This window comes from Caretta caretta, chromosome 21 (assembly GCF_965140235.1).
Source record: "Caretta caretta isolate rCarCar2 chromosome 21, rCarCar1.hap1, whole genome shotgun sequence".
NCBI classification, from domain to species: domain Eukaryota; kingdom Metazoa; phylum Chordata; order Testudines; family Cheloniidae; genus Caretta; species Caretta caretta.
Window position 1 is genome coordinate 12,740,442 of NC_134226.1, and position 25,911 is coordinate 12,766,352.

General features: G+C 46.9%; 1 protein-coding gene across 2 annotated transcripts; it reads right to left on the reverse strand.

The window, feature by feature from the left end:
• On the reverse strand, nt 1–24,931 carry RAB44 (RAB44, member RAS oncogene family). Of its 2 annotated transcripts, none has more exons than XM_075121999.1 (15): nt 24,849–24,931; nt 20,270–20,489; nt 19,105–19,219; nt 17,746–17,917; nt 16,066–16,212; nt 15,320–15,410; nt 13,008–13,103; nt 11,698–11,885; nt 8,845–10,022; nt 7,972–8,053; nt 6,911–7,025; nt 4,911–5,012; nt 3,651–3,727; nt 2,114–2,187; nt 1–2,014 (listed from the first exon to the last, which is right to left on the reverse strand). In XM_075121999.1, coding segments are annotated over exons 1-15 (2,718 nt in total). In that variant the 5' UTR covers nt 24,851–24,931; the 3' UTR covers nt 1–1,955. The 2 variants fall into 2 exon arrangements, with proteins under 2 accessions (XP_074978100.1, XP_074978099.1); XM_075121998.1 differs by having other exon boundaries at nt 8,845–10,064.
• Nucleotides 24,932–25,911: the final 980 nt, after the last annotated feature.

The following is a 25,911-nucleotide window of genomic DNA, read 5'->3' on the forward strand; positions in this document are numbered from 1 at the left end:
TAAGTTAAAATACACTTTTATTTATAGTGTAGAGACTCATCATGTCTCTACGTTTGGACAGCACCTGGCAAAATGGGGGCCCTGACCTGGCTGAGGCCTCTGGGATATAAATGTTAAATAACACTGATGATGATAATAATTGGCCCCAAACCCATCCAAGCTATTGTCTCCAAGTCTGATACACTGAGATTTTTAAACAAAAATATTTAAATAAATCCCACTGAAGTGCTAGAGGTTACACAAATCCCCCAGCAATATTTAACGCTGCTCTACAGTAACACTTAGCTCTTATACACTTAGACCCAGATCTGCAAAGGTATGTAGGCACATGATTCTGAGCTAGGATCTGGTCCTTAACTGTTTGCATCCTTAGCTCTCAAAAGCACAATTATCTACATGATAATTGTAGATTAAATTGTAATTTAAACCGGAATACTAATATTTCTGGTGCTTGTGTCACTCCCAAGTTAATAAGCACAAAATGCACTTAAAAAAAAAAAGCAATTGCATTTGTAAAAAGCTTGCAAAACCTTGCTTTCCCTATACCCAGAATTGTTCTAAGGCAGTGGTTCTCAAACTGCCTTTTTCGCGGACCACTTGAAAATTGCCGAGGGTCTCGGTGGACCACTTAATGATCTTTCCAAATATTGTTTGTACCGTTAGCTAACTATTGTAAAGTGCTTTGGATAAAAGCACTATATTAAAAAAAAACATAATAATAATAAACTTTTTTTGTTTTACAAATAAAAGCACACAACTCATATTTTAATACCAGTAGTCTTACCTTTCTAATGTGGTGGATGTGCCCTCTCTCCCCTGCTGAGGCAGTCCCCAAGCTGGGGCTGGGAAGGAGTGGAGGTCTCCCCTGCTGCAGCAGCCACTAAGCTGGGGCTGGGAAGGAGGGAGGTCTCTCCCTCGCTCCCCCGCTGCAACAGCCCGCGAGCTGGGGCTGGGAAGGAGGGGGGTCTCTCCCTGGCAGCCACAGCCCTGGAGCTGGGGAAAGTCACCTCTTTCTCTGGCCACTGCCGCCCTGCACATCCCAAATTCCCTCCCCCCTTCTCACCCCACTGCCCCCTCCCACCTACGCCTTATTCCTCCCAAGGCCACCACCTCACCTTACATGTGCGTCTTCTCCAGGGTCCAGGCACCTAATTAGTGTAGCCACCCCTGCCCGGCTCCACTAATTAGGTGGGTGGCCCTTCATTCTCTTGTGTACGGCTACCCAGGCATGTACCTTAGAGGGAACTATCTGTGGACCACCTGAATGGAGCTCGCAGACCACTGGTGGTCTGCGGACCACAGTTTGAGAACCTCTGTTCTACTGCAACAAGCCATTACCCTGGAGGTTGTTCCATTGCTCAAACTACCCTCCGTTGGTTTTTTTAATCACAATTTTAGTAGCCATTTTTGTAGGGATCCTTTATTGACTGCTGGTGTAGTACAATATGAGACATAGGCAGGGGCAAAGCTAGATATTATAAACAGGAAGACACTTCAAACTGAGGACATACTTTATAAAGTGCAATCGGAAAAATGACTGTAAAAATGAGATTGAGGCATATTGTGTATTCTTTCTGAATTGAATCTGGATCAGATTTTCTCAGTTTACACATTCTGAGTGAAATTCACCACTGTGCAGAGGTGCCTGCACCACTTAAACCCAATTGTGAGATCTCCTGCAATACATTCATAGGCCTTGCGCAGGCCCCCTGCTCAAGAGTGAATGTCACCCTCCGAGAGGATTTTTCTGTCTGCTGGCTGCAAAACTCACTCTGAGATCTGAAAATCCACCGGGGCTCTTTCCGCTTCTTGCATCGGTGGCAGCAGTGGAGGAGCACAGGTCTGATCTCTGAGTGAAAGAAATAACGTTTGCCCACTCATGTTGTAGGCCCAGACACACTGTGGGGATAGGCAATCAGAGAAACAGATTTGCTACGAATGAGACAGATTGCAACTCACGCCCTCATAACGGCGTTTGTTCTGCAACGCTGAAGGGGAATCTGTCGAGTCAGACCTGAGGAGCAGAGATGAAGGTTAAGAGAGGGCCATTTTTATGCTTTCAAGGCTGTATATTTTAATCAAAGCACCGAGTTTCTTAATCATCTGCAACAACCTCTTTTCTTCTTCGGTGGCACTGGTACCTCCGCCACCTCAGCTTTTAATCTGTCTTCGTGAGTTTTCAGTGACCTGGCAGGATAAACATGAAACAAATTAGCCAGGTAATTGCCCTGCTGTTTGGAATCTACATCATCATCTGTGGTGGAAAGCTCCAGTAAAGGGTAGGGCTGGGGTGTTCAAAGGGTCTGTAAAGAGTTGCATGCCTAACTCCCACAGCAATTCAATGGAATTTGAGCACCTATTCCTTTAGGCTCCATTGAAAATTCCAACCTCAATCAAGCCACAGTCAAAACAAACCTGCTTACGTCAGTCAACCCATAGGGGAGTTAAGCAACATCCTGAGGACTGGAGCCCAGGTTGCGAGCGGTCTCCAGGCAAAACAGTAAATATCTATCTAAAAAAAAAACATAACCTACCTCACAACAATGTTGTAAGGATGAATTGGGTTATAAAACACCCTGGAAGTGCTAAGTATTGTATAAAAATTTGTCTTTATTTGGATATGGGCATTAAGTATGGTAAGCATTGTCAGTTTTGCGGTTCACTCGGTTGACAGTGTGTCTGATCTGTTAATTAGTTTTGTGTGGTTTAGCCATTACATCAGATATGAATAAAACAAAGAAAAAAAACAGCAGGTAGAATGATGCTACCTACTATCTGCACAGCACCCCAGGAGAAGGAGAAATAGCTAAGGTCCTTGGTGCCCTCAGGTTGTGTTATTCTGTGATTGGGAGAAGGGATTGGATTGGCAGCATCTGGAAGTCACATTCGATGTTTTTAGTGGGGGAACATAAAGTGTAAGTGGATCTGGGCCTGGTATGCCCTTTTCCATTCTTCCTTCCAACAATCTGTTCTAGGCACAAAAACATACTCCTGATGGTTTTTTTAACCCACTTTTACAGGGCTGAATGTTTGAGGTGCATCCTGACATTGCAGTGAAGAATCCATTTAGGGCCATTTATGTGGGAGACGAAACTTTATCAGAGGGTGGGCCAGGAGGGTGGAATGAACTCCCCTATGAACTAAATACCATCACAAACCTCGCTACCTTCCACACCAAGTGCAAGGTGGACTTCTCTGAGTTTGTCTTCTCCAACATAAACACAGATCAACATATATACTTAAGGAAAAAACAACTCCCCCTGCCAAAACAAGCCACGCCACTGCACGTGCTTTTCTGCTTGGGGAGAGGATGAGAGAACAAACAAGTGACTGATGTTAGTCACGTTGCTTAATACATGACTGGAAAGTGCTCTGATACTGCACAGTATAAGAACCTGTCTCAGCTAGAACAAGACTCTGATCTTTGCACCTGTGGCTGGATCCTCAGCTGTGGTAAACTGGTGTAGCTCCAGTTTGGACAGGCCCTGGATGGGCACATAGGAACTGCGTACATTATCTATGGAGCACGGAGATATACAGCTTTCAGCTGCAGGGGTCATGTCAGCATGCAAAGCTGAAGAAGAGCAGTGGAAATCGGGACCCAAGCCATTAATTCAGGACAGTCAACAATCCCACGGCACACTGCTCACCTGGCTAAGTCAATCATGGATTCGGAGACTTTGTGGCCTGACGCGGCACTGCATTCATAAAACAAGAGCTCACACTCCTGGAAGACACAAGAGGGCACACACAAATGCAGTCCCTTCCAGAACTGTTTGGTAGGTTCAAGCCATAGACTGCATAGATTTAAAACAGGTCGAGCACAAGTGTTGTGATTTTTCCCAGATAATCCTCAAACAACAAAAGATGGGGGAGTTGGTGCATTTGGAGCAATGATATCATGGTTTGTTTAGGATTGGGAAAACAAAGCACGAGGGACTAATTACGCAAGGAAAGGTGGTGATCTGTTGGAAATGCATAGCCCAGAGTGTGTCCTTGCTGCTAAGGCACAGAATTCATATGTGAATAAAATTGTGCATTGTAATTATTAAGTTATAGGAATGTTGAGAATGAAATCCAGTGCTAGTCTTTAACAGCAAGGGAAATCCTGGCATGCTGTAGACATACACAGAGGCAGCATTGCCTAGTGGATTGAACACAGAGTTGGCAGCTAGAATGTTCTCTTTCTGGCTCTGCTAGTGACTTGCCGTGTGTCCTTGGGGAAGTCACTTCATCTCTCTCTGTCCTGGGTTCTGTAAAATGGGGAGGACGATACTTGTCTGTCTAACAGACCATTATAAGAATCAGTGCTTGGACACATAAAGCATCTTTCAAAAGGGATGAGTCAGTAATTGCTTGATGCTTTTATTATTTACATAGTGCTGGAGAGGTGCCTGCATGTTACGGTACAGATAGGCCCAGATCTTCAATGCAGGAGCCTAACTCCCACTGAAATCAATGGGAAATACACACCTAAATACCTTTGAGGATCTGAGCCAGATTCCCTGCCTCAAAAACCTTACAGCCTGAGGCCCTGATCCTGTAACCTGTTCTGCTGGAGTTCAGTGCAGGACGGCCAGGGAATAGCTTGCCGGATCACAGTCTGAGTTAAAACAAGGCCAGCAGGAGAAGACAAAAAACACAAGGAGCGGGCGGGTGCAAGAAAGCAAAATATGGTTCTGTGGTCATTTCCTGGCAATTAATGACCAGCCGACGAGTTCGGGGCTTTTTGCTTTGCCTCAGGTCGTCAACTCCCATGCCAGTCGTTAATGGAAGGAAATGCCTATCCTGTCAGTCATCATGGCTTAATTAAAGTCTTGGTTTTGCTTTATTCTTTTAAACCGCCTCCCAACTAAGGATGGTGAAAGAATTTAAACTGATGGCAAACTCCAATAGATCTGTGCACATACCTTAGCCAAGCGTCCACCCTCTTCAGTAGATACCTGTCTTTCTGCTGCACAGTCTGATTTGTTACCAAGTAGAAGGATGACAATTCCATCTCCTGCTCCTTCCTGTGAAGCAGGACAGGTGGGGTGAAATCCTGGCCCCAGTGAAGTCAGTGGGAGTTTTGCCATTGACCATAATGGGATCTGCAGTTTCTTCAAATCATAACCCTACACAGCTTCTGAACACATCAGGGCAAAGACTAGCCTAACCCCACTGACCGGCATGGATTTGGTCCATCGGGGTCTGGGTTTACATGATAGAGCCTCTCTTCCAGAAAGGCATCTGGTCTTGATTTGAAGCCACGGAGAGACGGAGAATCCGCCACTTCCCTTGGAAGTTTGTTGCAATAGTTTCAGCCGACCCCAGAGTTAGGTTGAAAAATTAATTAAAAAATTTAACGAAAAAACTGCCTTTGTTTCCATTCCTCAGGGTTCAAAGCTGATCCATTTTCTTTTTAAAAAAAAAATTTTTTTTGAGGTTTTTTAAATAAAAAATCACTACGGAAATCATTTTCAGAATCCTTCAGTTCCCCCAAATCAAAACAAAAAAGACTTGACAGCCATTTTGACAATGTTTTCAGTAAACAACATCAGGAAAATATTGTGCAAAATATGGAAAAATGAACTTGTATTGCAAAATAAATAAATTAATGATAGAATAAATGCTATTAATTAACATAAGAACAGCCACACTGGGTCAGACCAAAGCTCCCAGTATCCTGTCTTAAACAGTGGCCAATGCCAGTGGCCAATTAAAAAAAAAAAAATCTGAAAAGCTTCCACCTGCTCCAATTATAGCCAGCGCATGTATGAGATGCAAAATCAAGGCTGTGACCGTTCATGGTTATTAAAGAACCCATGAGACTTTTCCCTACACAAGAATAAGGGTGTTAGTGATGTAGTTCTACAGGGAATTCTTAAAGCACCCATCTTGGCAGCCACTGCATCATCTCCATAAGAGATAAGGCCAATTTGGCCCTCATATTTATGTAGGTGCCTGCAGCTGACTTCAGTGGGAACTGTGGGTGTGTGGTCAAGGGCAAAATTTGGCCCATATTGATGTAACAGTTTCGCTTAGTGGCTAGAGCTCTGTACTGAGACTCAAGAGACCTGGGTTCTATTCCAGGCTCTGGCCTGCTAGGTGACCTTTTCCCCTCTCTGTGCCTCAGTTTCCTCATCTGTAAAATGGGGATAATAATACTGACTTCCTATGTAAAGCACTTTGTCATCTGTGGATGAAAAGTGCTATATAAGAGCTAGTATTATTATGACAGCAAAGAAAGACCCTACCACCCTTCAGTTACTTGCTACAGCAAATCCCAAACCTCATGTGGCCAGATGCAGACTAATGTAAATCAGTGACTTAATGGAGTTACACCAATTTAAACCATCTGAGGATCTGGCTGGATACAGCTGCATACAATGACATTCACAAATGTTTCTTCCATCCACATTCCTAGCTTAGCATAAGACATAGGTCAAATTCATTCCTTATGTCGTTCCAGTATGTTTGATGGGGATTATATCATGGGTGAATCTGTCTTGGTAATGATACTGAGGGCTGGTAAAACTTCATGGCATTTTTCATCAAGTACATGGGTTGCTTATGTCTTTTTCAAAAAACGAATAGCTCCAGTACCAATGCCCTTGTTCCTCTCTTGACTATTTACTTGGACCAATATATTCATCCTAAACATGATTAATAAAATATAGGTGGCCCAATTCTGCCCTGTTTCTGCCCCCAAGTGGCCTGGCTGAGTACAGTTGATGAGGTTTAGGTCAGGGCAGAATTTGGCCTTGTCTTCTAAAATGACTACGTGTTTCTTTTGAAGAATATAGCATTTAAAGATCTCAGAGCCTCTTGCACTAATTAATTTAGCCTCACAACCCTCCCTCTCCCGTTGAACAGCGGGAAACTGAGGCATTACCTTCAGTGGAGCCAGGATTTCACCCATTATACCTACCTGGATACAACTCAGCCAGTACCGCACGTCCGCGAAGGAGTATTCTGAAGTGACATCATACATCAACACCACTCCGTCAGCTTTTCGGAAGAACTGCTTGGTGATGCTATGGTACCTGTCAGAAAGCACTTTTGCTTTTTACACTTATGTACATACTCTTTTTGCATCATTTTTAACAGCAATCCAGAGGTTTAAAAAAAAAAACCCAAGTACATACAAAGCGTGTTTCAGGTAGGGGTTGTGCAAAACCATGGTAACAAAACTGAAAATTCAAATATGCAAAAATATGCAAATATTCCCTTCTGCAATGGTGTGAAGCAAAGACACCATTTTGCAAAGTTTGACAGACAAGTGAAACTGGGGGAGAATATGGGAGGGGGGCGGGGTTTGCAAAGCTTCAGCAGAGATAAGTTTCAAAATTTATTATAGTTTTGCAGAGCCTTAACTGTGTGCGCAAGTGGATGTGTTTATAGATAGATAACAGGTGATTATAAGTATGTGTGTATGTGTATATACATACACACAGAGTAAATAAACACACATTATATTGTGTGTATACCATATACACACACAGAGTAAATACTTATCCCATATACATATAAACACACAGAATACATACACATATTATGTATGTGTCTATGTATATACATATATATACAGAGTAAATACACACACTTCTTATTGTGTGTATATGTTTACAAATACATATACCCACAAAGTAGATATACACAATGCACACATATATGCATATGTAGTAAATACACACATATATTAGTGAATTTAGGGTAAAATCCTGGCCTGTCTGAAATCGGCAGGAATTTGCCTTGAGTTGAGTGGTACCTAGGTTTGGCCTTCAGCACTTATGAGAGAGGCCCTACTGACAGCCCTGGGGACTAAAGGTCTCCCTAAATTCAGTCCTGCCCAAATGAGCTTGGATGTTTATTCTTCATCTCGACTTTATCCTTTCAAACGTCTTGTGTGAGCATATATTTATGTGGATTTCCAAAGACATGTATTTCCCTGTACGCATTCTTTTTTGTATATACAGCACTGTGCCTTACCTTTCTTGACCAGCCGTGTCCCACAGGCGTAGAGCAAAGCACTTGTTGTCCACAAAAAGGTTTTTGACCCGATAATCCATTCCTAGGGCACACAGCACATTTGTAATGCGGTAGAATTCAACCGTGAGATATGGACATGGGGCAGGAGTGATAGGGAGACACTCTATGGCTAGACTAGATGATCAAAATAGTCTCTTCTCAGTTTAAAATCCCAGAATAGTGGCTGGGTTTTAAAAAGGTCTGGTTAGTTTTATGATGACTAATAAGAGTAACAGTTGGGCATGTTCTGCTAACTGGTGCATGGACCAGGGAGAATTTCTGCTCCATTGCCCCCCTGTACACACAGTACAATGGGCTGGGTGCTATATTTAATGTTTATCACCAATCCTGTAGTCCGGTCAACACAGCCAGCCCCTTGCTGCTGCAGCATCCCAGTGAATCATAGAATATCAGGATTGGAAGGGACCTCAGGAGGTCATCTAGTCCCACCCCCTGCTCAAAGCAGGACCAATCCCCAATTTTTGCCCCAGTTCCCTAAATGGCCTCCTCAAGGATTGAACTCACAGTCCTGGGTTTAGCAGGCCAATGCTCAAACCCCTGAGCTATCCCTCCCGCCAATGGGAGCCCATGCACAGATCAGACTGTAGGATTGGGGCCTGAGACTGGTAATGTGCCCAAGCTCAAGGTATATCTGTATAAATCCATCTTAAATATGTGGAGGTGTGTCTCTCACCTTCCTCTCAAGCATCAATGATTGGCCATTCCTGGAGGCAAGAGGCTTGACTTAATCCATCATTGGTTTGATTTGGCAGGGCAAGTCCTATGTCCCTATGGGACTGTATTTATGCTTAATGGAAGCTGTGGGATTCTTACCTATAGTAGCAGTTAGGCTTGGGTTGAAGGAATCCTCATGTAACCGGTACAGAAACGATGTTTTGCCAACGTTTGAGTCCCCCACAAACAACACGTTATAAAGATGGTCTGGATCAGTGCAGGTCTCCGTGGTGCCTTTAGCAGTTCCGCCTGGCTGCTCTGGTGTCACATTACCTTGATACCCTTGGCCTCCCAGTTTGGGGATTGCATCCTCGTTCGCCTTCACGCTGCTCACTTGCTTCTCCTCTTGTTGAAAAATATCCCTGTCTCCTCTTGTCTCTTCTGCCCGGGTCGCCTCCGGTTTCTCAGTGCTTTGGGGCTGCGTCTTGGCCTGGGGCGTATCCCCCAGCTGGCTGGCTCTGAGAAGGGCTCCTCCTTGTTCATTTTCTACACCTTCCTCGTGAGGGAGATAAGTTGGTGGTGTCTCCTGTTTTGGTGGCTCTCTCTGCTCAAATGTCTTCTTCTCCGGCGCTTTCATTTCTGGAGGCTTTTCCTTCAGCAGTGCCTGCTCAGAAACAGCAGGTGGCCACACATCTGCAAGGACCACATCTCTCTTCATTGGTACCCACTTCTGTATTTCATCTGGCGCCGCCTGCTCTGTAATGCCAGGCTGTGATACACTTGGCAGGAGAACACCTCCCTCTGGTGGGTTCTGCTTGGGAATGGTGGCTTGCCTTGCCGGCTCTGAAACAGCAGGGGGCTGCACCTCTGCATAAACAATCTCTTTCTTCCTTAGGTTTGGAGCCTCATTGTGCGTTGCTGGCTCAGAGGCTGGAGCCTGCTTCGCATCCTGTGTATGCGGTTCTGCTTGAGTTGGTCCCTGTTTAAGAGTCTCTCCTTGTGACGTAGCCTGATTGGTGGAAAGGACTGAAAGTGCCTCGGACAGGGCCTTAGGTTCATTGTCATTTCTTGAGAGCACCTGATGCTCCGAATCTCTGACCTGCTTGATTCTTTGCTTCGAATCCCCACCTTGTCTGGCTGGGTGTAAAGAAGCATCCCCATACAGTAGGTCATCTGTCCCTGGTACTTGTGGTTCAGACACGTTGTCCAGAGCTGCTATTGCATTGTTCAGTTCGCTGAGCAAAGAGCTTTGGCCCGAAAATTCCTGCTGGAAGAATGCCTCTCCCTTTTTCATGAACTCTGTGAAGGGGTCTTCTTCTGTGGAGATCACTCTTGTCCTGTGTCCCAAATCAGAAGCAAACGAAATACCGTATGGCGCACTGCAAAATAATATACAATGGCACATGCTATGTACAGGAGAGAGAAAATAAGACCATAATGGGACACGCAAACACACTACATTGCACCAAGCTCTACGGACTATCCCAGTGCTGTGAAATACAGCAGAGAGCAGGGATGCAGCGCTTGTATGGAACCCTTCTGCCAGGTGAAGCCAGCAGCAGCCAGGGCCGGGTTCAATATCTAGGGGTTCCTTTTCCATTGTAAATCTGCTGTTTTACCTTTGCATCAAGCCCTCATCATGTTTTACTGATAGGCTTCTTTATCAGTGGTTTGCGCCATTTACTCTTCTTTTAATCTCAGCCAGTGCACAAGGGACTACACAATAATCCCTCAAGCCAGGTGCAATTGTTTTTATTGCTGCATTAGCATACATGATGAGTGAGTAAGATGCCTCTTACCCCCCAGCTTTACCCCCCACGCAGGGTGGGGGGTGAACTCTGCAGTTGCACCTCTGAACTCTGGGTCTGCACTGACCAGGGGCAGCAACTGTGAGTGGGGTGCACAGACGGGTCGGGCATGTGAAGGGGACTTTTGGGTTGCTGGACTTAAGAACCTGAGTGGAAAAGGACACTGCCCAATCTACTTGAGGTGGGTCTTTACTCATGGTTTATGTTTATGAACCCTCTTTGCAGTGTTTTCCCAAATTAATGCCAAGTTACTTCCCTCCTTTTATTAAAAGTTTCTTTTCTACACTCAGACGGTGGCGAGATTTACAATATACCGCTCCTAGGCCTGAGCCTTTTCACACCCCTGCTGTTTCTGCACTATGAGCCCTCTGCCACAGGGTGCTTCTGTCCACATTGGCGGCAGTTCTGATCCTGTGATGGGACGAGATCGGCTCACAGCACATGGCTGAGAAGACGGTGCAGAAAGGAAGAGGGATGTATTTGAAGAGTGGCTGTTGTTATGTAGAACGTATGATATGAATTCAAGCTGATGAGAGGGGACAGCCCTGGAGGGTAAAGTGCTCTCTCCACGGGCAGGTAACAGCCTGGACAGCAGCTAGGCAAGCGTCTTCCCCACACACTGGGTCCTGCCTCAGATGTGATCTGAAAGTCTGTTCAGACCTTAGCCTCTCTGCTGACACTGTCCCAAAGGCAGCTAATTAGTTTTGTGATGATGACTATGGTAATACCTAGCTCTCATATAACAGTTTTCACTCACAGATCTCAAAGAGTTTTACAGAGGAGGTCAGTATCATTATCCCCCTTTTACAGATGTGGAAACTGAGGCATGTGGAGGTGAAATGACTTGCCCAAGGCCACCTAGTAAACCAGTGGCAGAGCCAGGAATAGAACCCAGGTCTCCTGAGTCCCAGTCCAGGGCTTTATCCACTAGGAAACACTGCCTCCCTTGATGCTGTAGAGACCTGTCCCCTAGGGTATGGACTGAGACCCACAAACTTCTTTTCTTGTGAGCTCCCAAGCAGTGGTCAGGTGGAAATGACTCTCATTCAAGAGAGAAGGGGATTCAAGTTACTCCAGCACTGGGAGAACCTTCCTAGGAGAGGCTGGACCTCAGCTTAGCCACAGGATAAGTAAGCTACTTTTCTCTTAGCATGTGTCCCATAGGGAACGATACCACCCATGAACGTGACTGAGAAGTACTTACCTGCCTTCCTCGCTGTGTGGCTGAGATACCCTGCCCCTCATAGCACCGAGATGCCCTTGGGTCTCCTGGAGCTGAATGTGGATTTGCTGCAGCTGGTTCTCCAGGTCCTGGTTGTTTTCTTTCAGCCTCTGGTTCTCGCTGGTGGCAGCGTGCTGCTTGGTGCTGAGGCTGTGGAATTGGGTCTCGAGCTTGGAGGAAAGAAGAGGAGGCCAATTCAGGCACCCACAAAGGAGCCAGCAGGAGAGTGTTAGATTTGCCAGCTGGATACGTGGAAACCTGTAAATAATGAACTGAGCAATCCCTGGGGCCAAACTCCCCGCTGGTGTAAACTGGTGCTGCCCAAGGCACCTGTCTCCATTGCGGAAAATGCGCCAACTCCTGTTTCAAACAGGGCCTGAAGGCTGGGTCCCAAACTAATGACACAATGGAGAAGCAGCTCCACATTCTATCTTCTCCCAGGAGCTAGTGCTCTGCTTGGTTAGGGTTGGTGAGGCTGATTGTTATGGCCTGGGTTTTATTCACTAGTGTGGAATGTCCTAGCCGCCCGGTATTGTACCCCAACTCAGCAGGAGGGTAACGGTGCAACGGATGGGAAAATGTCCCCGGTGATTTGCACTGCAGACCTTGGCAGTGTATTCTGCATAGGTTCTGTGAGTGGAATTTCTACGGGCATCCATAGACCACATGCAAGACGATGCAACAGAGCTCTGCACTGAAAGGCCCGGTGCATTCAGCATCACACCAGGTACCTTCTGCCCAGGCATGTCTGGTACAGTTAGAAGCACAACTCTGTGTCTTTGCCCAGGCATGCCTGGGATAGTCAGCATCACAGCAGGTGCCTTTTGCTTGGATGTGCTGAGCATACCCAGAAGCACGACACCGTCTACCTGGTATGGTCTTCAGCGCAGCAAGTGCCTTGCATCTGGATGTAGCTGGGACACTCGAGCAGCAAGCACAGGGTTAATATGTGTTCTTTTGGTATTCATATGCTTCTGTCAGAGACCAGCTCCAATAAAAGGGGCATGAGGAATAGGATTTGATTGGCTGAGTTAACAGGCCGGGGATCCGGTTGTGACACTTGTAGCCTGGGCCAATGAAGGCGGGCACAAGAGATGCTTTTGGTGGCGGGACTCAATAGGAGCACAATACTCAACGCTCAGCATGGTGCCAAGAGGGGCTGTGCTGCTGGAGGGGCATCCCATGCAGTCCTTGCCCTCTCTGCTCTGTCTGCCACCCAAAACTGCAGTGATGTGTACATTTGCCCCTCTAGGAACTCAGCTGAGTCCTCTGCAGGCCACCGAGCATCTCACCTCACTTTGAACCACCAGCAAGCGCTGCACTTCCCCCTCCACGACGTCTAGTGCTCTCTGCACCTCCGCGGTGTGCAGGTGACTTCTGGCTTTACTCTGGAATCAGAGGAGATGTTAATGCCAGTCTCTTTAAATGACCCGTCCACTCAAGGACAATTCCCTGATGCTACCCGGAGTAACAAATCCTCTCCTCACTAGGAGCTCACTATGCTGAGCAATCCTGATGGCCTTGCGCATTTCAGCAGGGCTGCTGCACAGCTACAAGGGGGGAATTTCACCCTTTATGTTCAGGGGCCACAGGCGTAGCTCAGAGGATCGGAGCCACAATGTGAAGCTGAAAGTTAAATATTGTTTCTGTGATGCCGACCCACAAAGGGGCATCGGCAGCGGGGATCAAACCTGGGATCTCTGGAGCTAAATGCATGCGCTTCTGCTACATGACCTAAAAGACACCTCTTTCTAAGCCAAGGCTATAGCAGGCTCATCAGTCTCTAGTGGGTCCAGCCACCATGAGAAGGGGACAGAGTGCCATTCCGAGCAAGCAGGAGTTACACTTCCTTACACCCCATAGGCAGGTTGGTGGCAACACTCCTTCATGGCAAACCTGGAGACCTGGACAGAGTGGGTCTAGTTGGCCGTCTATCCACATGGCGGCCGAGGGATTTTGAACCATTCTTTTAACACCAAGAATGACTAACATGTGCGTCTAGCAGGGAGAGGTCAGACCACACAGCAGAAACGGGAATGGTGCGTGTTTCAGAGCTGGCTGAGAGACTGGTGATGGTGGAGCTGGGTCCCTGAAACCAAATCGTCGCTGAGCAGGGAAGGGGACGGGTGCTCTTGTGATGATGGCACATGACGGAGGTGCAGGAGATCTGAAGTCTGAGCTTGGGCAAGCCACTTGATCTCCCTGGGCCTCAGTTCCCCTCCAGTAAAAAGGACGTGATGTCACTTCCTTTCTCCCACTAGTCTATTGAGACTGAAAGCACTACAGGACTGGAACTGCTTTATTACGTTTGTACAGCACCTACTACAGTGTACAGAACCTACCCAGATCTCACCTGGGGACACTAGGCGCTGTTGGGATACTAATAATAATCATTGGAAGCTTTGCCAGTGCATGTGCCATCTTTGTTAAGGGCAAATAGGATCCATAGACATATTATGACTAGAAGAGGTGAAGGAATTCTCCTCCCAGAGGGAATCCATTCACTCTAGAAATCCCAAACTCACGTTCCACCTCCCAAACTCAAGGAGACTCAAGAACTCTCATAAAAATTACACACAGGGTAGGGACACAGAGAGAGATTTTTTTTGAGTGCCAATAAACAGAGTCTTTCCTCTTTCTTTAGTTCTAACCGGAGATTGCCTGTGGGCTACATCAGAGCAGTATATATAATGCCTAGCTCCACCCCCTAATTACTGTAACAACACCCATGGGAGGGCCTCCTTTTATAAACAGGCTGCCCTGCATTTTGAATTCAGATACAGTCTCAGGTCAGAGAGCGGGAGGAAACAGGTATGTTTGCAAAGAAAGGCAGCAGGGTAAAAACCAAAGTACAGATGGAGAAGAAAAGGCAAACGTGGGGTTAGTTCAAACCTATCAGAGTGAAGTGGTTGGTGAGTCTCTGCAGAGTCATTTAATTGGGCCCCTATTCTGAATCTGTCCAGAACTGGCAGGTATATGCTGGGGGGAAGTTTCCTGTTAAACAGGTTGGAGGGGTTGCAGTGGGACATGGAGCAGCTCGCCTGCCCTGCCAAGACCTGGCAGGGGACGACTGCCCAGGAGGGAACCATGTAGTTCTGAGCCCAGTTACTCATGGTGGTGGGTGGATTTGATCCTGCTGAGCCTCTGGTTTGAGGTTTGATGTGTCTGTGAGCCCTAGCTCACCCTTGCGAATATTCAGGAAACATGGGTGTGGCTATTTAACCACCGGGGAAGCCGATGACCCTCCCCTGCACCTGGCTGGCTCCTGTTTTTGGTCTTTCCTTTCTTAGGGAAGTTCTGGCTGTCCCCGACACTCTGGTCAAACACCATGGAAAAGGCCAAATCCCAAAGCTCCTCTGCAAAGTTCTTCCCAATCCACCTGCCAAACGTGAGGCCAGAGAGGCAGTGCTCTGCTGATGGAACTGAGCCCCAGACGGGGAACACTCATGCCAAGGGAACACTCAACAGTTTGAGTTGAGAGGCCTCCCCTCAGCAGGACCCCCGAAGAGGAAATACCTCTTGTTAGGAGGGAACTATCACTCCCCCCTCCATTGCCACGCATGGGAGCTGGACGTGACCAGGCCTGTCCGGGTTGTGAACCCACCTCATGCTGAAGGTGCTGCTTCTCCCGGTTTATTTGCTGCTCCATTTCCTCGTACAGCTGCTGCACCTCCCGGTTGTGATCAGTGACCCGTCTGGCACAGGAGAATGAGCGGGCAGCTTTAATATGGGTCTGTTTACACCAGGTCTAGTATTTGAATGGGAAGGTAGCGCTGGTGAAAGGGGACCAATCGTTAGCCCTAAAGACCTCTCTTTCCTTACAGAACCAGCGCTACCTGGGCAACTGCTGGGCAAACTCCCTTGTCTCAACCCGGCTTCAAACCCAACCCGGCAGGGCCACTCTCAGAAGTAAGAGGACCTGATGTGTCTCCATTCAAGGGCCTGATCTGACACACATCTAACTTCATCGATTCCAATCGGGGCGGATCGGGCCCTCAATCCTTTGTCTCACTACTGCAGCTGCCAATGAGAGGACCTGCTGCAGAGGTGGTTTTGAAATGTGGACATCTGTCCACTAAGGCCATTTCACATAGGCCAACAAATGGCCCTTGGCAACATCTGATCTGGGCTGGGCTGGATTGGAAGTGGTAACATGGAGGCCAAAGGCGCAATAGCTGGTTATTAACCCCCTGGAGCCACATCCATTCTCCCAGAGCTGCGAATGCTGAAAGCAACTCCTCTTTCCTTTGGTTTCCCTTTCTCGCAGCCCCTTTCTCTGCTCATCCTCCCCTTCTGTAAGGCTGTTTGTGGAAACGGATCCCCCCACGCCAGCTCCACCATGCCACTTACTTGTTCAAGGTCAGCTCTAGTGTCACCTTTTCGCTCTGAGCTTCCTTGATCCGGTGCGTCATCTTGGCCAAGAACTCCTCCAAGTTCCCCAACAGGTGAGGCTCGTCTTGACGGAGCTTCACCCAGAGCCTCCAAATCTCTGACTGGCTGAGGAGAGAGAGAAAGAGATGTTGATCTCCCCTCATTTGGAGGTCAGGCTAGATGATAGAATGGTCCATTCAGGCCTGAAGTTCTAGGATGTTTCATGCTTAATAGCATTCAGATCCCATCGGGTCTTGCAAGCTAAGCAAAGTTGGGGCCTGCTTTGACCTGTTGGCGATAGCTGGGAGAATCTTTGCCTTGGGTCTAGTTGCTGGTTAGATGTGCGGAAAGTTCCCCTGACAATACCTGTAATCCCATAAGAGAGAGCTAAAGAATGGCACAGCTGCCATGCAGAGACTTGAGCTCCTACCTATAGCGCAGTTACACTCAGACTGAGACTTGGGAGCCACAAGTGGATCTTCAATGGCTCCCCTCCGGCTCTTTGCAGCACATGATAGTAAAACCCTGTGTGATTTAATTATTAACCAACCTAAGTAATTAACCAGCGAGGATGCTCTTACTGTGTTATTGACCAGTGGTAGAATGCTTTGTCAGTCATTTTGCTGTGAGAATAACATATAGCTATATAAAAAACGTAAATGAAACAATGAAGTCACACGACTGTGGCTCTTTTGGGTCATATTGATCACTAATTTGTCTCCTGAACCACTGTATCACTGCCATAGTGGCAGGTGGACAGATGGGTTGTAAAGACTGGAAGAGGTCTGTTAAAGGACTTTGCTGAAAGCTAGAGGAAAGGTTTTTAAAAGAATTTAGGGATTGTGGATAGGGAACATGGGCAAGGGTGAGAATTTGGCCTCGTCAAAAAGGGGACGACTTCTCCACCAAAGTTTCCAACAAAAATTTTTGTTTGCTCATTCAAAATTTTTCCTGCCATTTTCCAGCTTTTTGGATGAAATTGTTCGTGCTGTTGAAAAGTTGGGCGATTGCCAGCAATCCAGAAATGTCTGTGTTGTTCAAAAAGGCAATTTTCATTGGACAAAATGTCTCAATGAAAAGTTTGTCTACAGCCATAGTGACAGTCCATTGGCAGCATGGACCTAGAACGGAATTGGGGTACTTTGCAGAACCTGCTAAGGAGTGGGGGGTACATGCCCTTCCACGAGGATTCAATCACAACACATGTAGTACACTGGCCAAGTGTATCTCTGTCCCCCTCTGGTGCTGAGCCATGTCAGAGATTTGAGTCTGCTACTGCCTCTGAGCTAATGGAATTGGTCCTTTAGCTCGAGCACTAGGAGGTCATGAAACTGGAGGTCCCAAGTTCAACCCCTGATGATGACCCTCCCCTGGGAAAGACAAGCGGTAAGATTGTGTTTATGTTCAAGGCCTGATTCTCAGTTCCTCTGTTCCTATCTTTGGAGCAGGGATGGAGAGGGCAGGTGAAGGTGGCCTTAAGCCATTCCTGAACTCCCTAGATTCACACACATGGTAGCCTGTATGGGGAATTGAGCTTGGCCAGCATATTACATATGGATTCCACCCTTCTCATAAGCTTTAACCATAATATCATCTAGCCCCATCCCAGCCCTGAACCCCCTGCTAGGTGCTAAATGAAGGTGTGGCTGGTGCACTTACTCTTCAAAGATATTGTCTGCTCCCAGTTGGTCCATGAATGCTCTGAAGCATTTTCTTTCCTCGCTGTCTGCTTCCTCCAGGGAGTAGTCCATGCGGGACATGTACACCCTCCTGGAAGCTGTCTTCCTCCTCCTGTGCTGCCTTGTTGTGGTCTGCAAGCTCAGGAACTGCTCTGCCAATAGACAACCAAAACTACGTCAATGGCCAGATGCAATACAACAGTGAAGCACTGAGGCCAACATCTGTCCATGTGGTGCTCAAAGCTAGACACCTAAATCTACCTTTAGATGCCTACGTAAGGTGGTTTTCTGGGACTCTGAGCACATGCGGTTCCCTTTGGTTTCTGCGTGCACAGCACCTCTGAAAATCATGGGGGAGGGATAGCTCAGTAGTTTGAACATTGGCCTGCTAAACCCAGGGTCGTGAGTTCAATCCTTGAGGGGGCCATTTAGGGATCTGGGGCAAAAAAAAAAAAATGGGGATTGGTCCTGCTTTGAGCAGGGGGTTGGACTAGATGACCTCCTGAGGTCCCTTCCAACCCTGATATTCTATGATTCAGCCCTCCTGATTCAGAAGCCCAGGGTGTCATTTCAGAAAGCTGGTGGAGAAGCAAACTGTCAGACTAGGACATCAGTCTCGCCTTCCTCATGTGAAAGAAGGGAGCAGCTGAGTGAACATTCGCCAGCCTCTCAGCACAGTCACGCTTGGATTGGATTGATGGATGGATTTAGAATGGAAGAAAATGGTGCATTTTGGGAAGACATTCTGAACAGGGGCCTAGGGCAGCAGGCGGACAATGCAAGGGGGTTTGGGCCGGTGAGCCATGCTGGGCAGTTCAGATACTTGGGCAGCAGGTGGCCAACCCCCGAGGTTTGGGTAGGTGTGCCATGCTGGGCATTCGAGGCACATAGGCAATGCGCGGCAGTCCAGGCACCTGGAGCAGAAGGAGGACTATGTTGTGTACCTGGGGCAGCCTGTGGGCCATGTCAGGCACATGGGGTGGATAAGGGCTAAGTGAGGGGAAAAGCCTGTTGCTCTTATGAAAGAGACAGCAAGGCAGTCTGACGTGTTTGACAAATATTCTCTGTGCACTAATAAAATCATTGCAGCAAAGCGTTGCCCTGCTATGGTAAGTGAACCTAAAATCTTCACTAGCCTTTTAAGGCTTTGAAGCACAGGACAGAGCGCTGCGTCTTTGCACATGCTCTGAAATCACTGCCCTAGCGTCCATCCATGCTCCTTAAACTGGGAGTAGCACCAAGCCTTCTACCATGATCGCTGTTGTTTGTACCGCTGTAGTATTAATTCTTTGATGAGTTCCCGTGTCCCATCAGTGAAAGGAAGTAAAGTAGCACCTACCGAGCCCTGTGGTGAATTCCTCTGTAGTTAAATATCCGTTCCTGTCGGTATCGAGACCATCAAAGACCAGCTCCAGCTCCTCTGCGCTGCATGGGAAATCCTCTTTTTTCAGTTTCTAAGACCAGTGCAAACGTCTGATTAGATAGAGATGTGATTGACCTTGTGAAGGAGCTCAGGTGTAGGGACCTGTTTTCCCATCATGGAGGCACTAACTTAAAGCAACAAGGTGTGATCGCGGCTTTAGAAATCTGGTCTGTTGTATTGCTTGGGCCTGATTCCACTTCCTCACCTGTTTTACATCATTAATTTCAAGAGAGGCAGCTTGATCCAGTGCAGAGGGCACTGGCCTGCGTCTCAGGGGGCCTGACTTGAATTCCTGGCTCCACCACTGATATACAGAGTCATTTCACCTCGCTGTGCCTCTGTTCTTCCCTTCTCCACTGAGACTGGAAGCTCCTTGGGCTTCCAGTCTAAATACACGCTGTAAGTGTGACGTATCGCAACCAAAGCTGAACAATAACGAGGGGTTACATTTTGCCCTTCCCTAGCACGGCCCATCCAAGGGTCTCCCATTTTAGTTTGCTCTCCTAGTGACCTGTTTTAGACCTGTTTTACAGTGGGGGAAACTGAGGCATGAAGTGATGTGACTTGCCAAAACTGTGAGTCCATGGCAGCCCCCTGGTCTAACCACAAGCCAACACGGCCTCCTTTGCTCAATGTTTTTTAGCTCAGACTTTACTTGGGTGATTTGCTGAACATGGCCTGACCCTGAGAGGTGTTAATTGCCCTCAACTTGTACTGAGGGGAGCAGAACACCTTAGAGAACCAGACATTATATGATGAATAGTTTCATATATCTGTACCTGCAACACAATAATAATGATTAATGATTACATAGCACGTGTCAACCTTAGATTTCAAAGTGCTTTATGGAGGCAGGAAAGTTGCATTCTCCCTGTTTCACAGATGGAGAAACTGAGGCACGGAGCAACGTGATTTTCCCACCACAGCTCAATGGCAGACCCAGAAACAGGACTGAGTCCCATTCCCACACGCTGTCCGTCAGGGCAGTCCTGCTCTCAGTTATACCTCGTTGGTTTCTATCGGCTTTTCACTGATGCCTGAATTTGGCCCAGTGAGGTCATTGCATAAACCCGCAATTTACCTGCATGTCGGCGCGTGTGATAAAACCTTTCTGGTCCTTGTCACATTCCTGGAAGAAATCCTGAATCTTTTCCATTATTTCGGGTGGGAACGGCTCCTCCTCCAGGATTGGGGATGTCTTTGCACCACCAAACACGTCTCGCAGCTGCTTTCGTCGGCTTGAGCCCAGCTTCCTGGGCCTCCTCTGCTCCTCCATGGCTCTTTCAGTGTGTGGCTCAGCCCTTTGAAGGGAGAAATCAGAGGGCACCGTGCTCCCCTTCATCTTCTCGAGATCTCTTAGCAACAGGCTTTTAATTAGATTAGCTCAGAGGGTCATAGAACTCTTACACTGAGCGGGCGATCAAGCCTGTTTTGCTATTGATGGGAAGAAAAGGGGAATGGACTACATCTGAATGAGAATAGCCTAATGGGAACTGAAAGGCTGAGGGTTGGCAGTGGGACAGTCTCTGATTGCCCAGTGCAGACCTGGTCCTGATCAGTAGGGAGTAGAAGCTCTCATCGTGTGATTGTGGCCCCTCTGTGAGAGGCTACGTCTAGACCCCTATGGCTGCTTCACTGCAGCTGGCAAACCTAGGCCTAAGGGACTTGTTCAGTCACACAGGACATTCAAGGCAGAACCAGGAATTGGACACAGATCTCCTGACTCCCAGGCTCAATGGTTTACTTCCAAGACCATCCTACCACTCTGCCAACACAGACAGGTTCATCTACACAGCAGGAAAGAACCCACGGCAGCAAGTCTCAGAGCCCAGGTCAACTGACTTGGATTTGTGGAGTTTGCACTGTGGGACAAAATATAGCAGTGTAGATGTTCCCACTGGGGCTGGAGCTGGGCACTGAAACCCGGTGAAGGGAAAAGTCTCAGAGCTCAGGTTCAAGCCCAAGCCAGAATAACTACACTGCTGTTTTTAGACCAGTAGCGCAAGCCCAAGTCAGCTGACCTGGGCTCTGAAACTTGCTGCTGTGGTATGGGGTTTTTTTTTTTGCAGTGTAGATGTATCCAGAAGGTCCCTGATTTTGTCCCATTGCCCAAGGCCCTGCTTCGGCCTCTCTCTTTGAACACTGTGAATCTTAGGGCTTGTCTACACTTACTGGGGGATCGACGCATGGCGATCGATGAAGACCCGCTAAATCGACCGCTGATGACTCTCCCATCAACTCCTGTACTCCACCAGATCGAGAAGAGTAAGGGGAGTCGACAGGAGAATGTCTCCTGTCAACTTTGCGTAGTGTGGCCCCCGCGGTAAGTAGATCTAAGCTACGTCGACTTCAGTTACGCTATTCACTAACTCCAATTGCGTAGCTTAGATCGACTTTTCCCTGTAGTGTAGACAAGGCCTTAGTGGTGTACAAATGAACAGCTTAGGACGGGCCAGCTTTGCTGAGGTTCATGAACTGTTAGGTGACCTTGGTCTGAATTCTGAGTGAAACTGGCTCTCGTGAGGGCTTCAGAATTAAATGAACGCAGCATTGACTCCATGGGAGTTCAAACCCCCCGACTCAGGCCACCAAAAATCAAGAAATTGGCTTAAAAAATTAGAATTTAAATATATAAATTTGATAATCTTGGGAGAGGTTTAAGGCGCACTCATGTCATGTTTCCAAGCTTGTCACAGCTGCCATCAGGGCTAAAAACTTACTTTAAAAAAATGAAAGCTGAGAGTCCTACAAAAAGTGGAAACTTGGTCAAATTACAAAGGATGAATATAAACAAATAATACAAGTATGTAGGGACAAAATTAGAAAAGCCAAGGCACAAAATGAGATCAAACTAGCTAGGGACATAAAAGGAAACAAGAAAACATTCTACAAATACATTAGAAGCAAGAGGAAGACCAAGGACAGGGGAGGCTGTTACTCAATGAGGGGGGAAAGACAATAACAGAAAATGTGGAAATGGCAGAGGTGCTTAATGACTTCTTTGTTTTGGTTTTCACCAAGAAGGTTGGTGGCGATTAGATGTCTAACATAGTGAATGCCAGTGAAAATGAGGTTGGATCAGAGTCTAAAATAGGGAAAGAACACGTCAAAAATTACTTAGACATGTTAGATGTTTTCAAATCACCAGGGCCTGATGAAATGCATCCTAGAATACCCAAAGAGCTGACTGAGGAGATATCTGAGCCATTAGCAACTATCTTTGAAAAGTCATGGAAGATGGGAGACATTCCAGAAGACTGGAAAAGGGCAAATATAGTGCCCATCTGTAAAAAGCGAAATAAGGACAACGTGGGGAATTACAGACCAGTCAGCTTAACTTCTGCACCCGGGAAGATAATGGATCAAATAATTAAGCAATCAATTTGCAAACACCTAGAAGATAATAAGGTGATAAATAACAGTCAGCATGGATTTGTCAAGAACAAATTGTGTCAAACCAACCTGATAGCTTTCCTTGACAGGGTAACAAGCCTTGTGCATAGGGGGAGCGGTAGATGTGGTATATCTCGACTTTAGTAAAGCTTTTGATACTGTCTTGCATGACCTTCTCATAAACAAACTAGGGAAATACAACCTAGATGGAGCTACTATAAAGTGGGTGCATAACTGGTTGGAAAATTGTTCCCAGAGAGTAGTTATCAGTGGTTCACAGTCATGCTGGAGGGGCATAACGAGTGGGGTCCCACAGTGATTGGTTCTGGGTCCGGTTCTGTTCAATATCTTTATCAATGATTTAGATAATGGCATAGAGAGTTCACGTAAAAAGTTTGCAGATAATACCAAGCTGGGAGGGGCTGCAAGTGCTTTGGAGGATAGGATTAAAATTCAAATGATCTGGACAAACTGGAGAAATGGTCTGAAGTAAACAGGATGAAATTCAATATGGACAAATGCAAAGTACTCCACTTAGGAAGGAACAATCAGTTGCACACATACAAAATGTGAACTGACTGCCTAGGAAGGGGTACTGCGGAAAGGGATCTGGGGGTCATAGTGGATCACAAGCTAAATATGAGTCAATGATGTAACGCTGTTGCAAAAAAAGCAAACATCATTCTGGGATGTATTAGCAGGAGTATTGTAAGCAAGACATGAGAAGTAATTCTTCCACTCTGCTCCATGCTGATTAGGCCTCAACTGGGATATTGTGTCCAGTTCTGGGCACCACATTTCAGGAAAGATGTGGACAAATTGGAGAAAGTCCAGAGATAAGCAACAAAAATGATTAAAGGTCTAGAAAACATGACCTATTGAAGATTGAAAAAATTGGGTTTGTTTAGTCTGGAGAAGAGAAGACTGAGAGGGGACATGATAACAGTTTTCAAGTACATAAAAGCTTGTTACAAGGAGGAGGGAGAAAAATTGTTCTTCTTAACCTCTGAGGATAGGACAGGAAGCAATGGGCTTAAATTGCAGCCAGGGCGGTTTAGGTTGGACATTAGGAAAAACTTCCTAACTGTCAGAGTGGTTAAGCACTGGAATAAATTGCCTAGGGAGGTTGTGGAATCTCCATCATTGGGGATTTTTAAGAGCAGGTTGGACAAACACCTGTCAGGGATGGTCTAGATAATACTTAGTCCTGCCTTGAGTGCAGGGTCCGGACTAGATGACTTCTTGAGGTCCCTTCCAGTTCTATGATTCTGTGATTCTCACATAATAATCACAGGAGTCCTGGAGCAGGGCAGTAAGAAAAACACCAAATATCACAAGAGTTGTGATAGATTCACAAGAGTAGGCAACGCTGGAAGAGTCCACATGGTGGCTTCAGCTCCCCAACTGAGTCAAAAGCTAGCAGTTCGGGCGGAGTTTTATCTTGAGTTTGTTAGGTTGATTTGAAACTGAAAGTCAAAATAAAACCAAGAGGCTGATCTCATGGTGTCATCATTAACTATGCTCACTGTTACCGCCCCTGAATATGTGCTAGATAAGGCAGGAAAGTTACAATGGAAGGTTCGTGCCTAAAGAGCTGACAGTTTAGCTTTAGACTGACTTAAGGAGAAGGGATAGCGAAGATGAGAGTTACAGCAGTAAAACCATGTGGATTCTGAGGGCCTGATTCTCAATTGGTCCATTCCCACCCTTGGGGAAGGGATGACGAGGATGGGGCAAAGGTGCTTTTAAATCCTGTTTGTGCTCCCTGTATCTTTGGCCACGCCGGGGCCTTTCCAACCCCTACTATAAATTACAGCGATCTCAGGGCTGCTCTAGTGTATGCTCTGCCTCCGATGGGCCCCGGGAAGCAGAAAATAGGCACAGAGCAGTGTTCACCCGCCGCACCCCCTGCGGCAGGACCTGGTTGCACACAGTTGGCGCAGAGCCCTTTATGCCATCTCTGCACCCGCCAGGGAAATCCTCTTTACAGCGGCTATTCTCAGGGGTTCAAACCCGAGTGGGGCCTTAGTGTAAATGAAACCCAAGCCCTTTGGTTAAGCCTCTGCCCACTTCGATGGTGTTGTTAATTTGCTCATTTTGTGTATATCCTTCTTCTTCTTTAATCCCTCTTACAGGCTTCCCAGTTCTGAGCCTTCCCGAAACAGGAGCTACTGCTCTGAAATGTAGGAGAGGTTCTACAGGAGGTATGGCTTCCCCCTAAATTCTGAGGGAGCATCTTTTGGGGCCTCCATCCTGCAAAGACGTACATGCTGAACTTTGTGGGTGTGCATCAGTGTTGGCAGAACTGTGGCTCTGAATCTCCAGATCCCTCTGTCTTAGGGCCTCCTGTAGCCCCATTACCTTAGTATCTGAGCGCCTCACAATCTTCGATACCCTGATCCTCACAATGTCGCTGTATGGTGGGGCACTGCTGTTCTCTAGCTGTAAAACAGGGATAAAGATACTGACCTCCATTGCAAAGTGCTTGGAGACCTGCTGATGAAAAGCTCTAGATAAGAGCTCAAGATAATAATTATCCCCACTTTACAGATGGGGAACTGATGGTGCGTCCACACTGCAGAAAAATACCCCACAGCAGCGAGTCTCAGAGCCGGGGTCAACTGACTCGGGCTTGTACTACAGGCTAAAAGAATAGCAGCATAGACATTCCCGCTCAGGCTGGAGCCTGGGCTCTGAAACCTGGCAAGAGGGGTGGGTCACAGAGCCCGGGCTCCGGGCTGAGTGGGAATGTTGGCGCTGCTATTTTTAGCCTCATCACACAAGCTCAGCTCAGCTGAACTGAGCTCTAAGACTCGCTGGCGCAGGGTTTTTCTTGCAATGTAGATGTACCTTGAGGCACACACAGACTATGGTTTCAATGGGAGTTAGGCACCTAAATACCTCTGACAATCTCAGCATAAGTGACTTGCCCAGGGTCACATAGGCTGTGTGTGGCAGGGAAGAGAATTGAGCTCCTGAATACAAGCTAGCACCCTACCCCACGAGCCACCCTTCCTCTCATTATACATCACCTGAAGCTGTCCCCAGAGGCTGCTCTTCTCTGTTCATTCTAAACAAATTATATTTGCATGGGAACTAAAGGAGTTAACCGTTTCACACTAAGAGGGGGAGGTTAGGAGGGATGGGGGAGTGATGGTGAGATAGCACGTTAACTTCATCACGTTGTGTGTTTTGTAACGGTTAGACAGAGATGCTGATAAGCATCCAGACTTCATAGGAAATGAGTTACCAGGCTAGAAGACTGTCAGTACAAACTAAAATAAAGATCACCCAAACAGGAACTTTTAGTCCAATTTTTCCAGGCTTCCC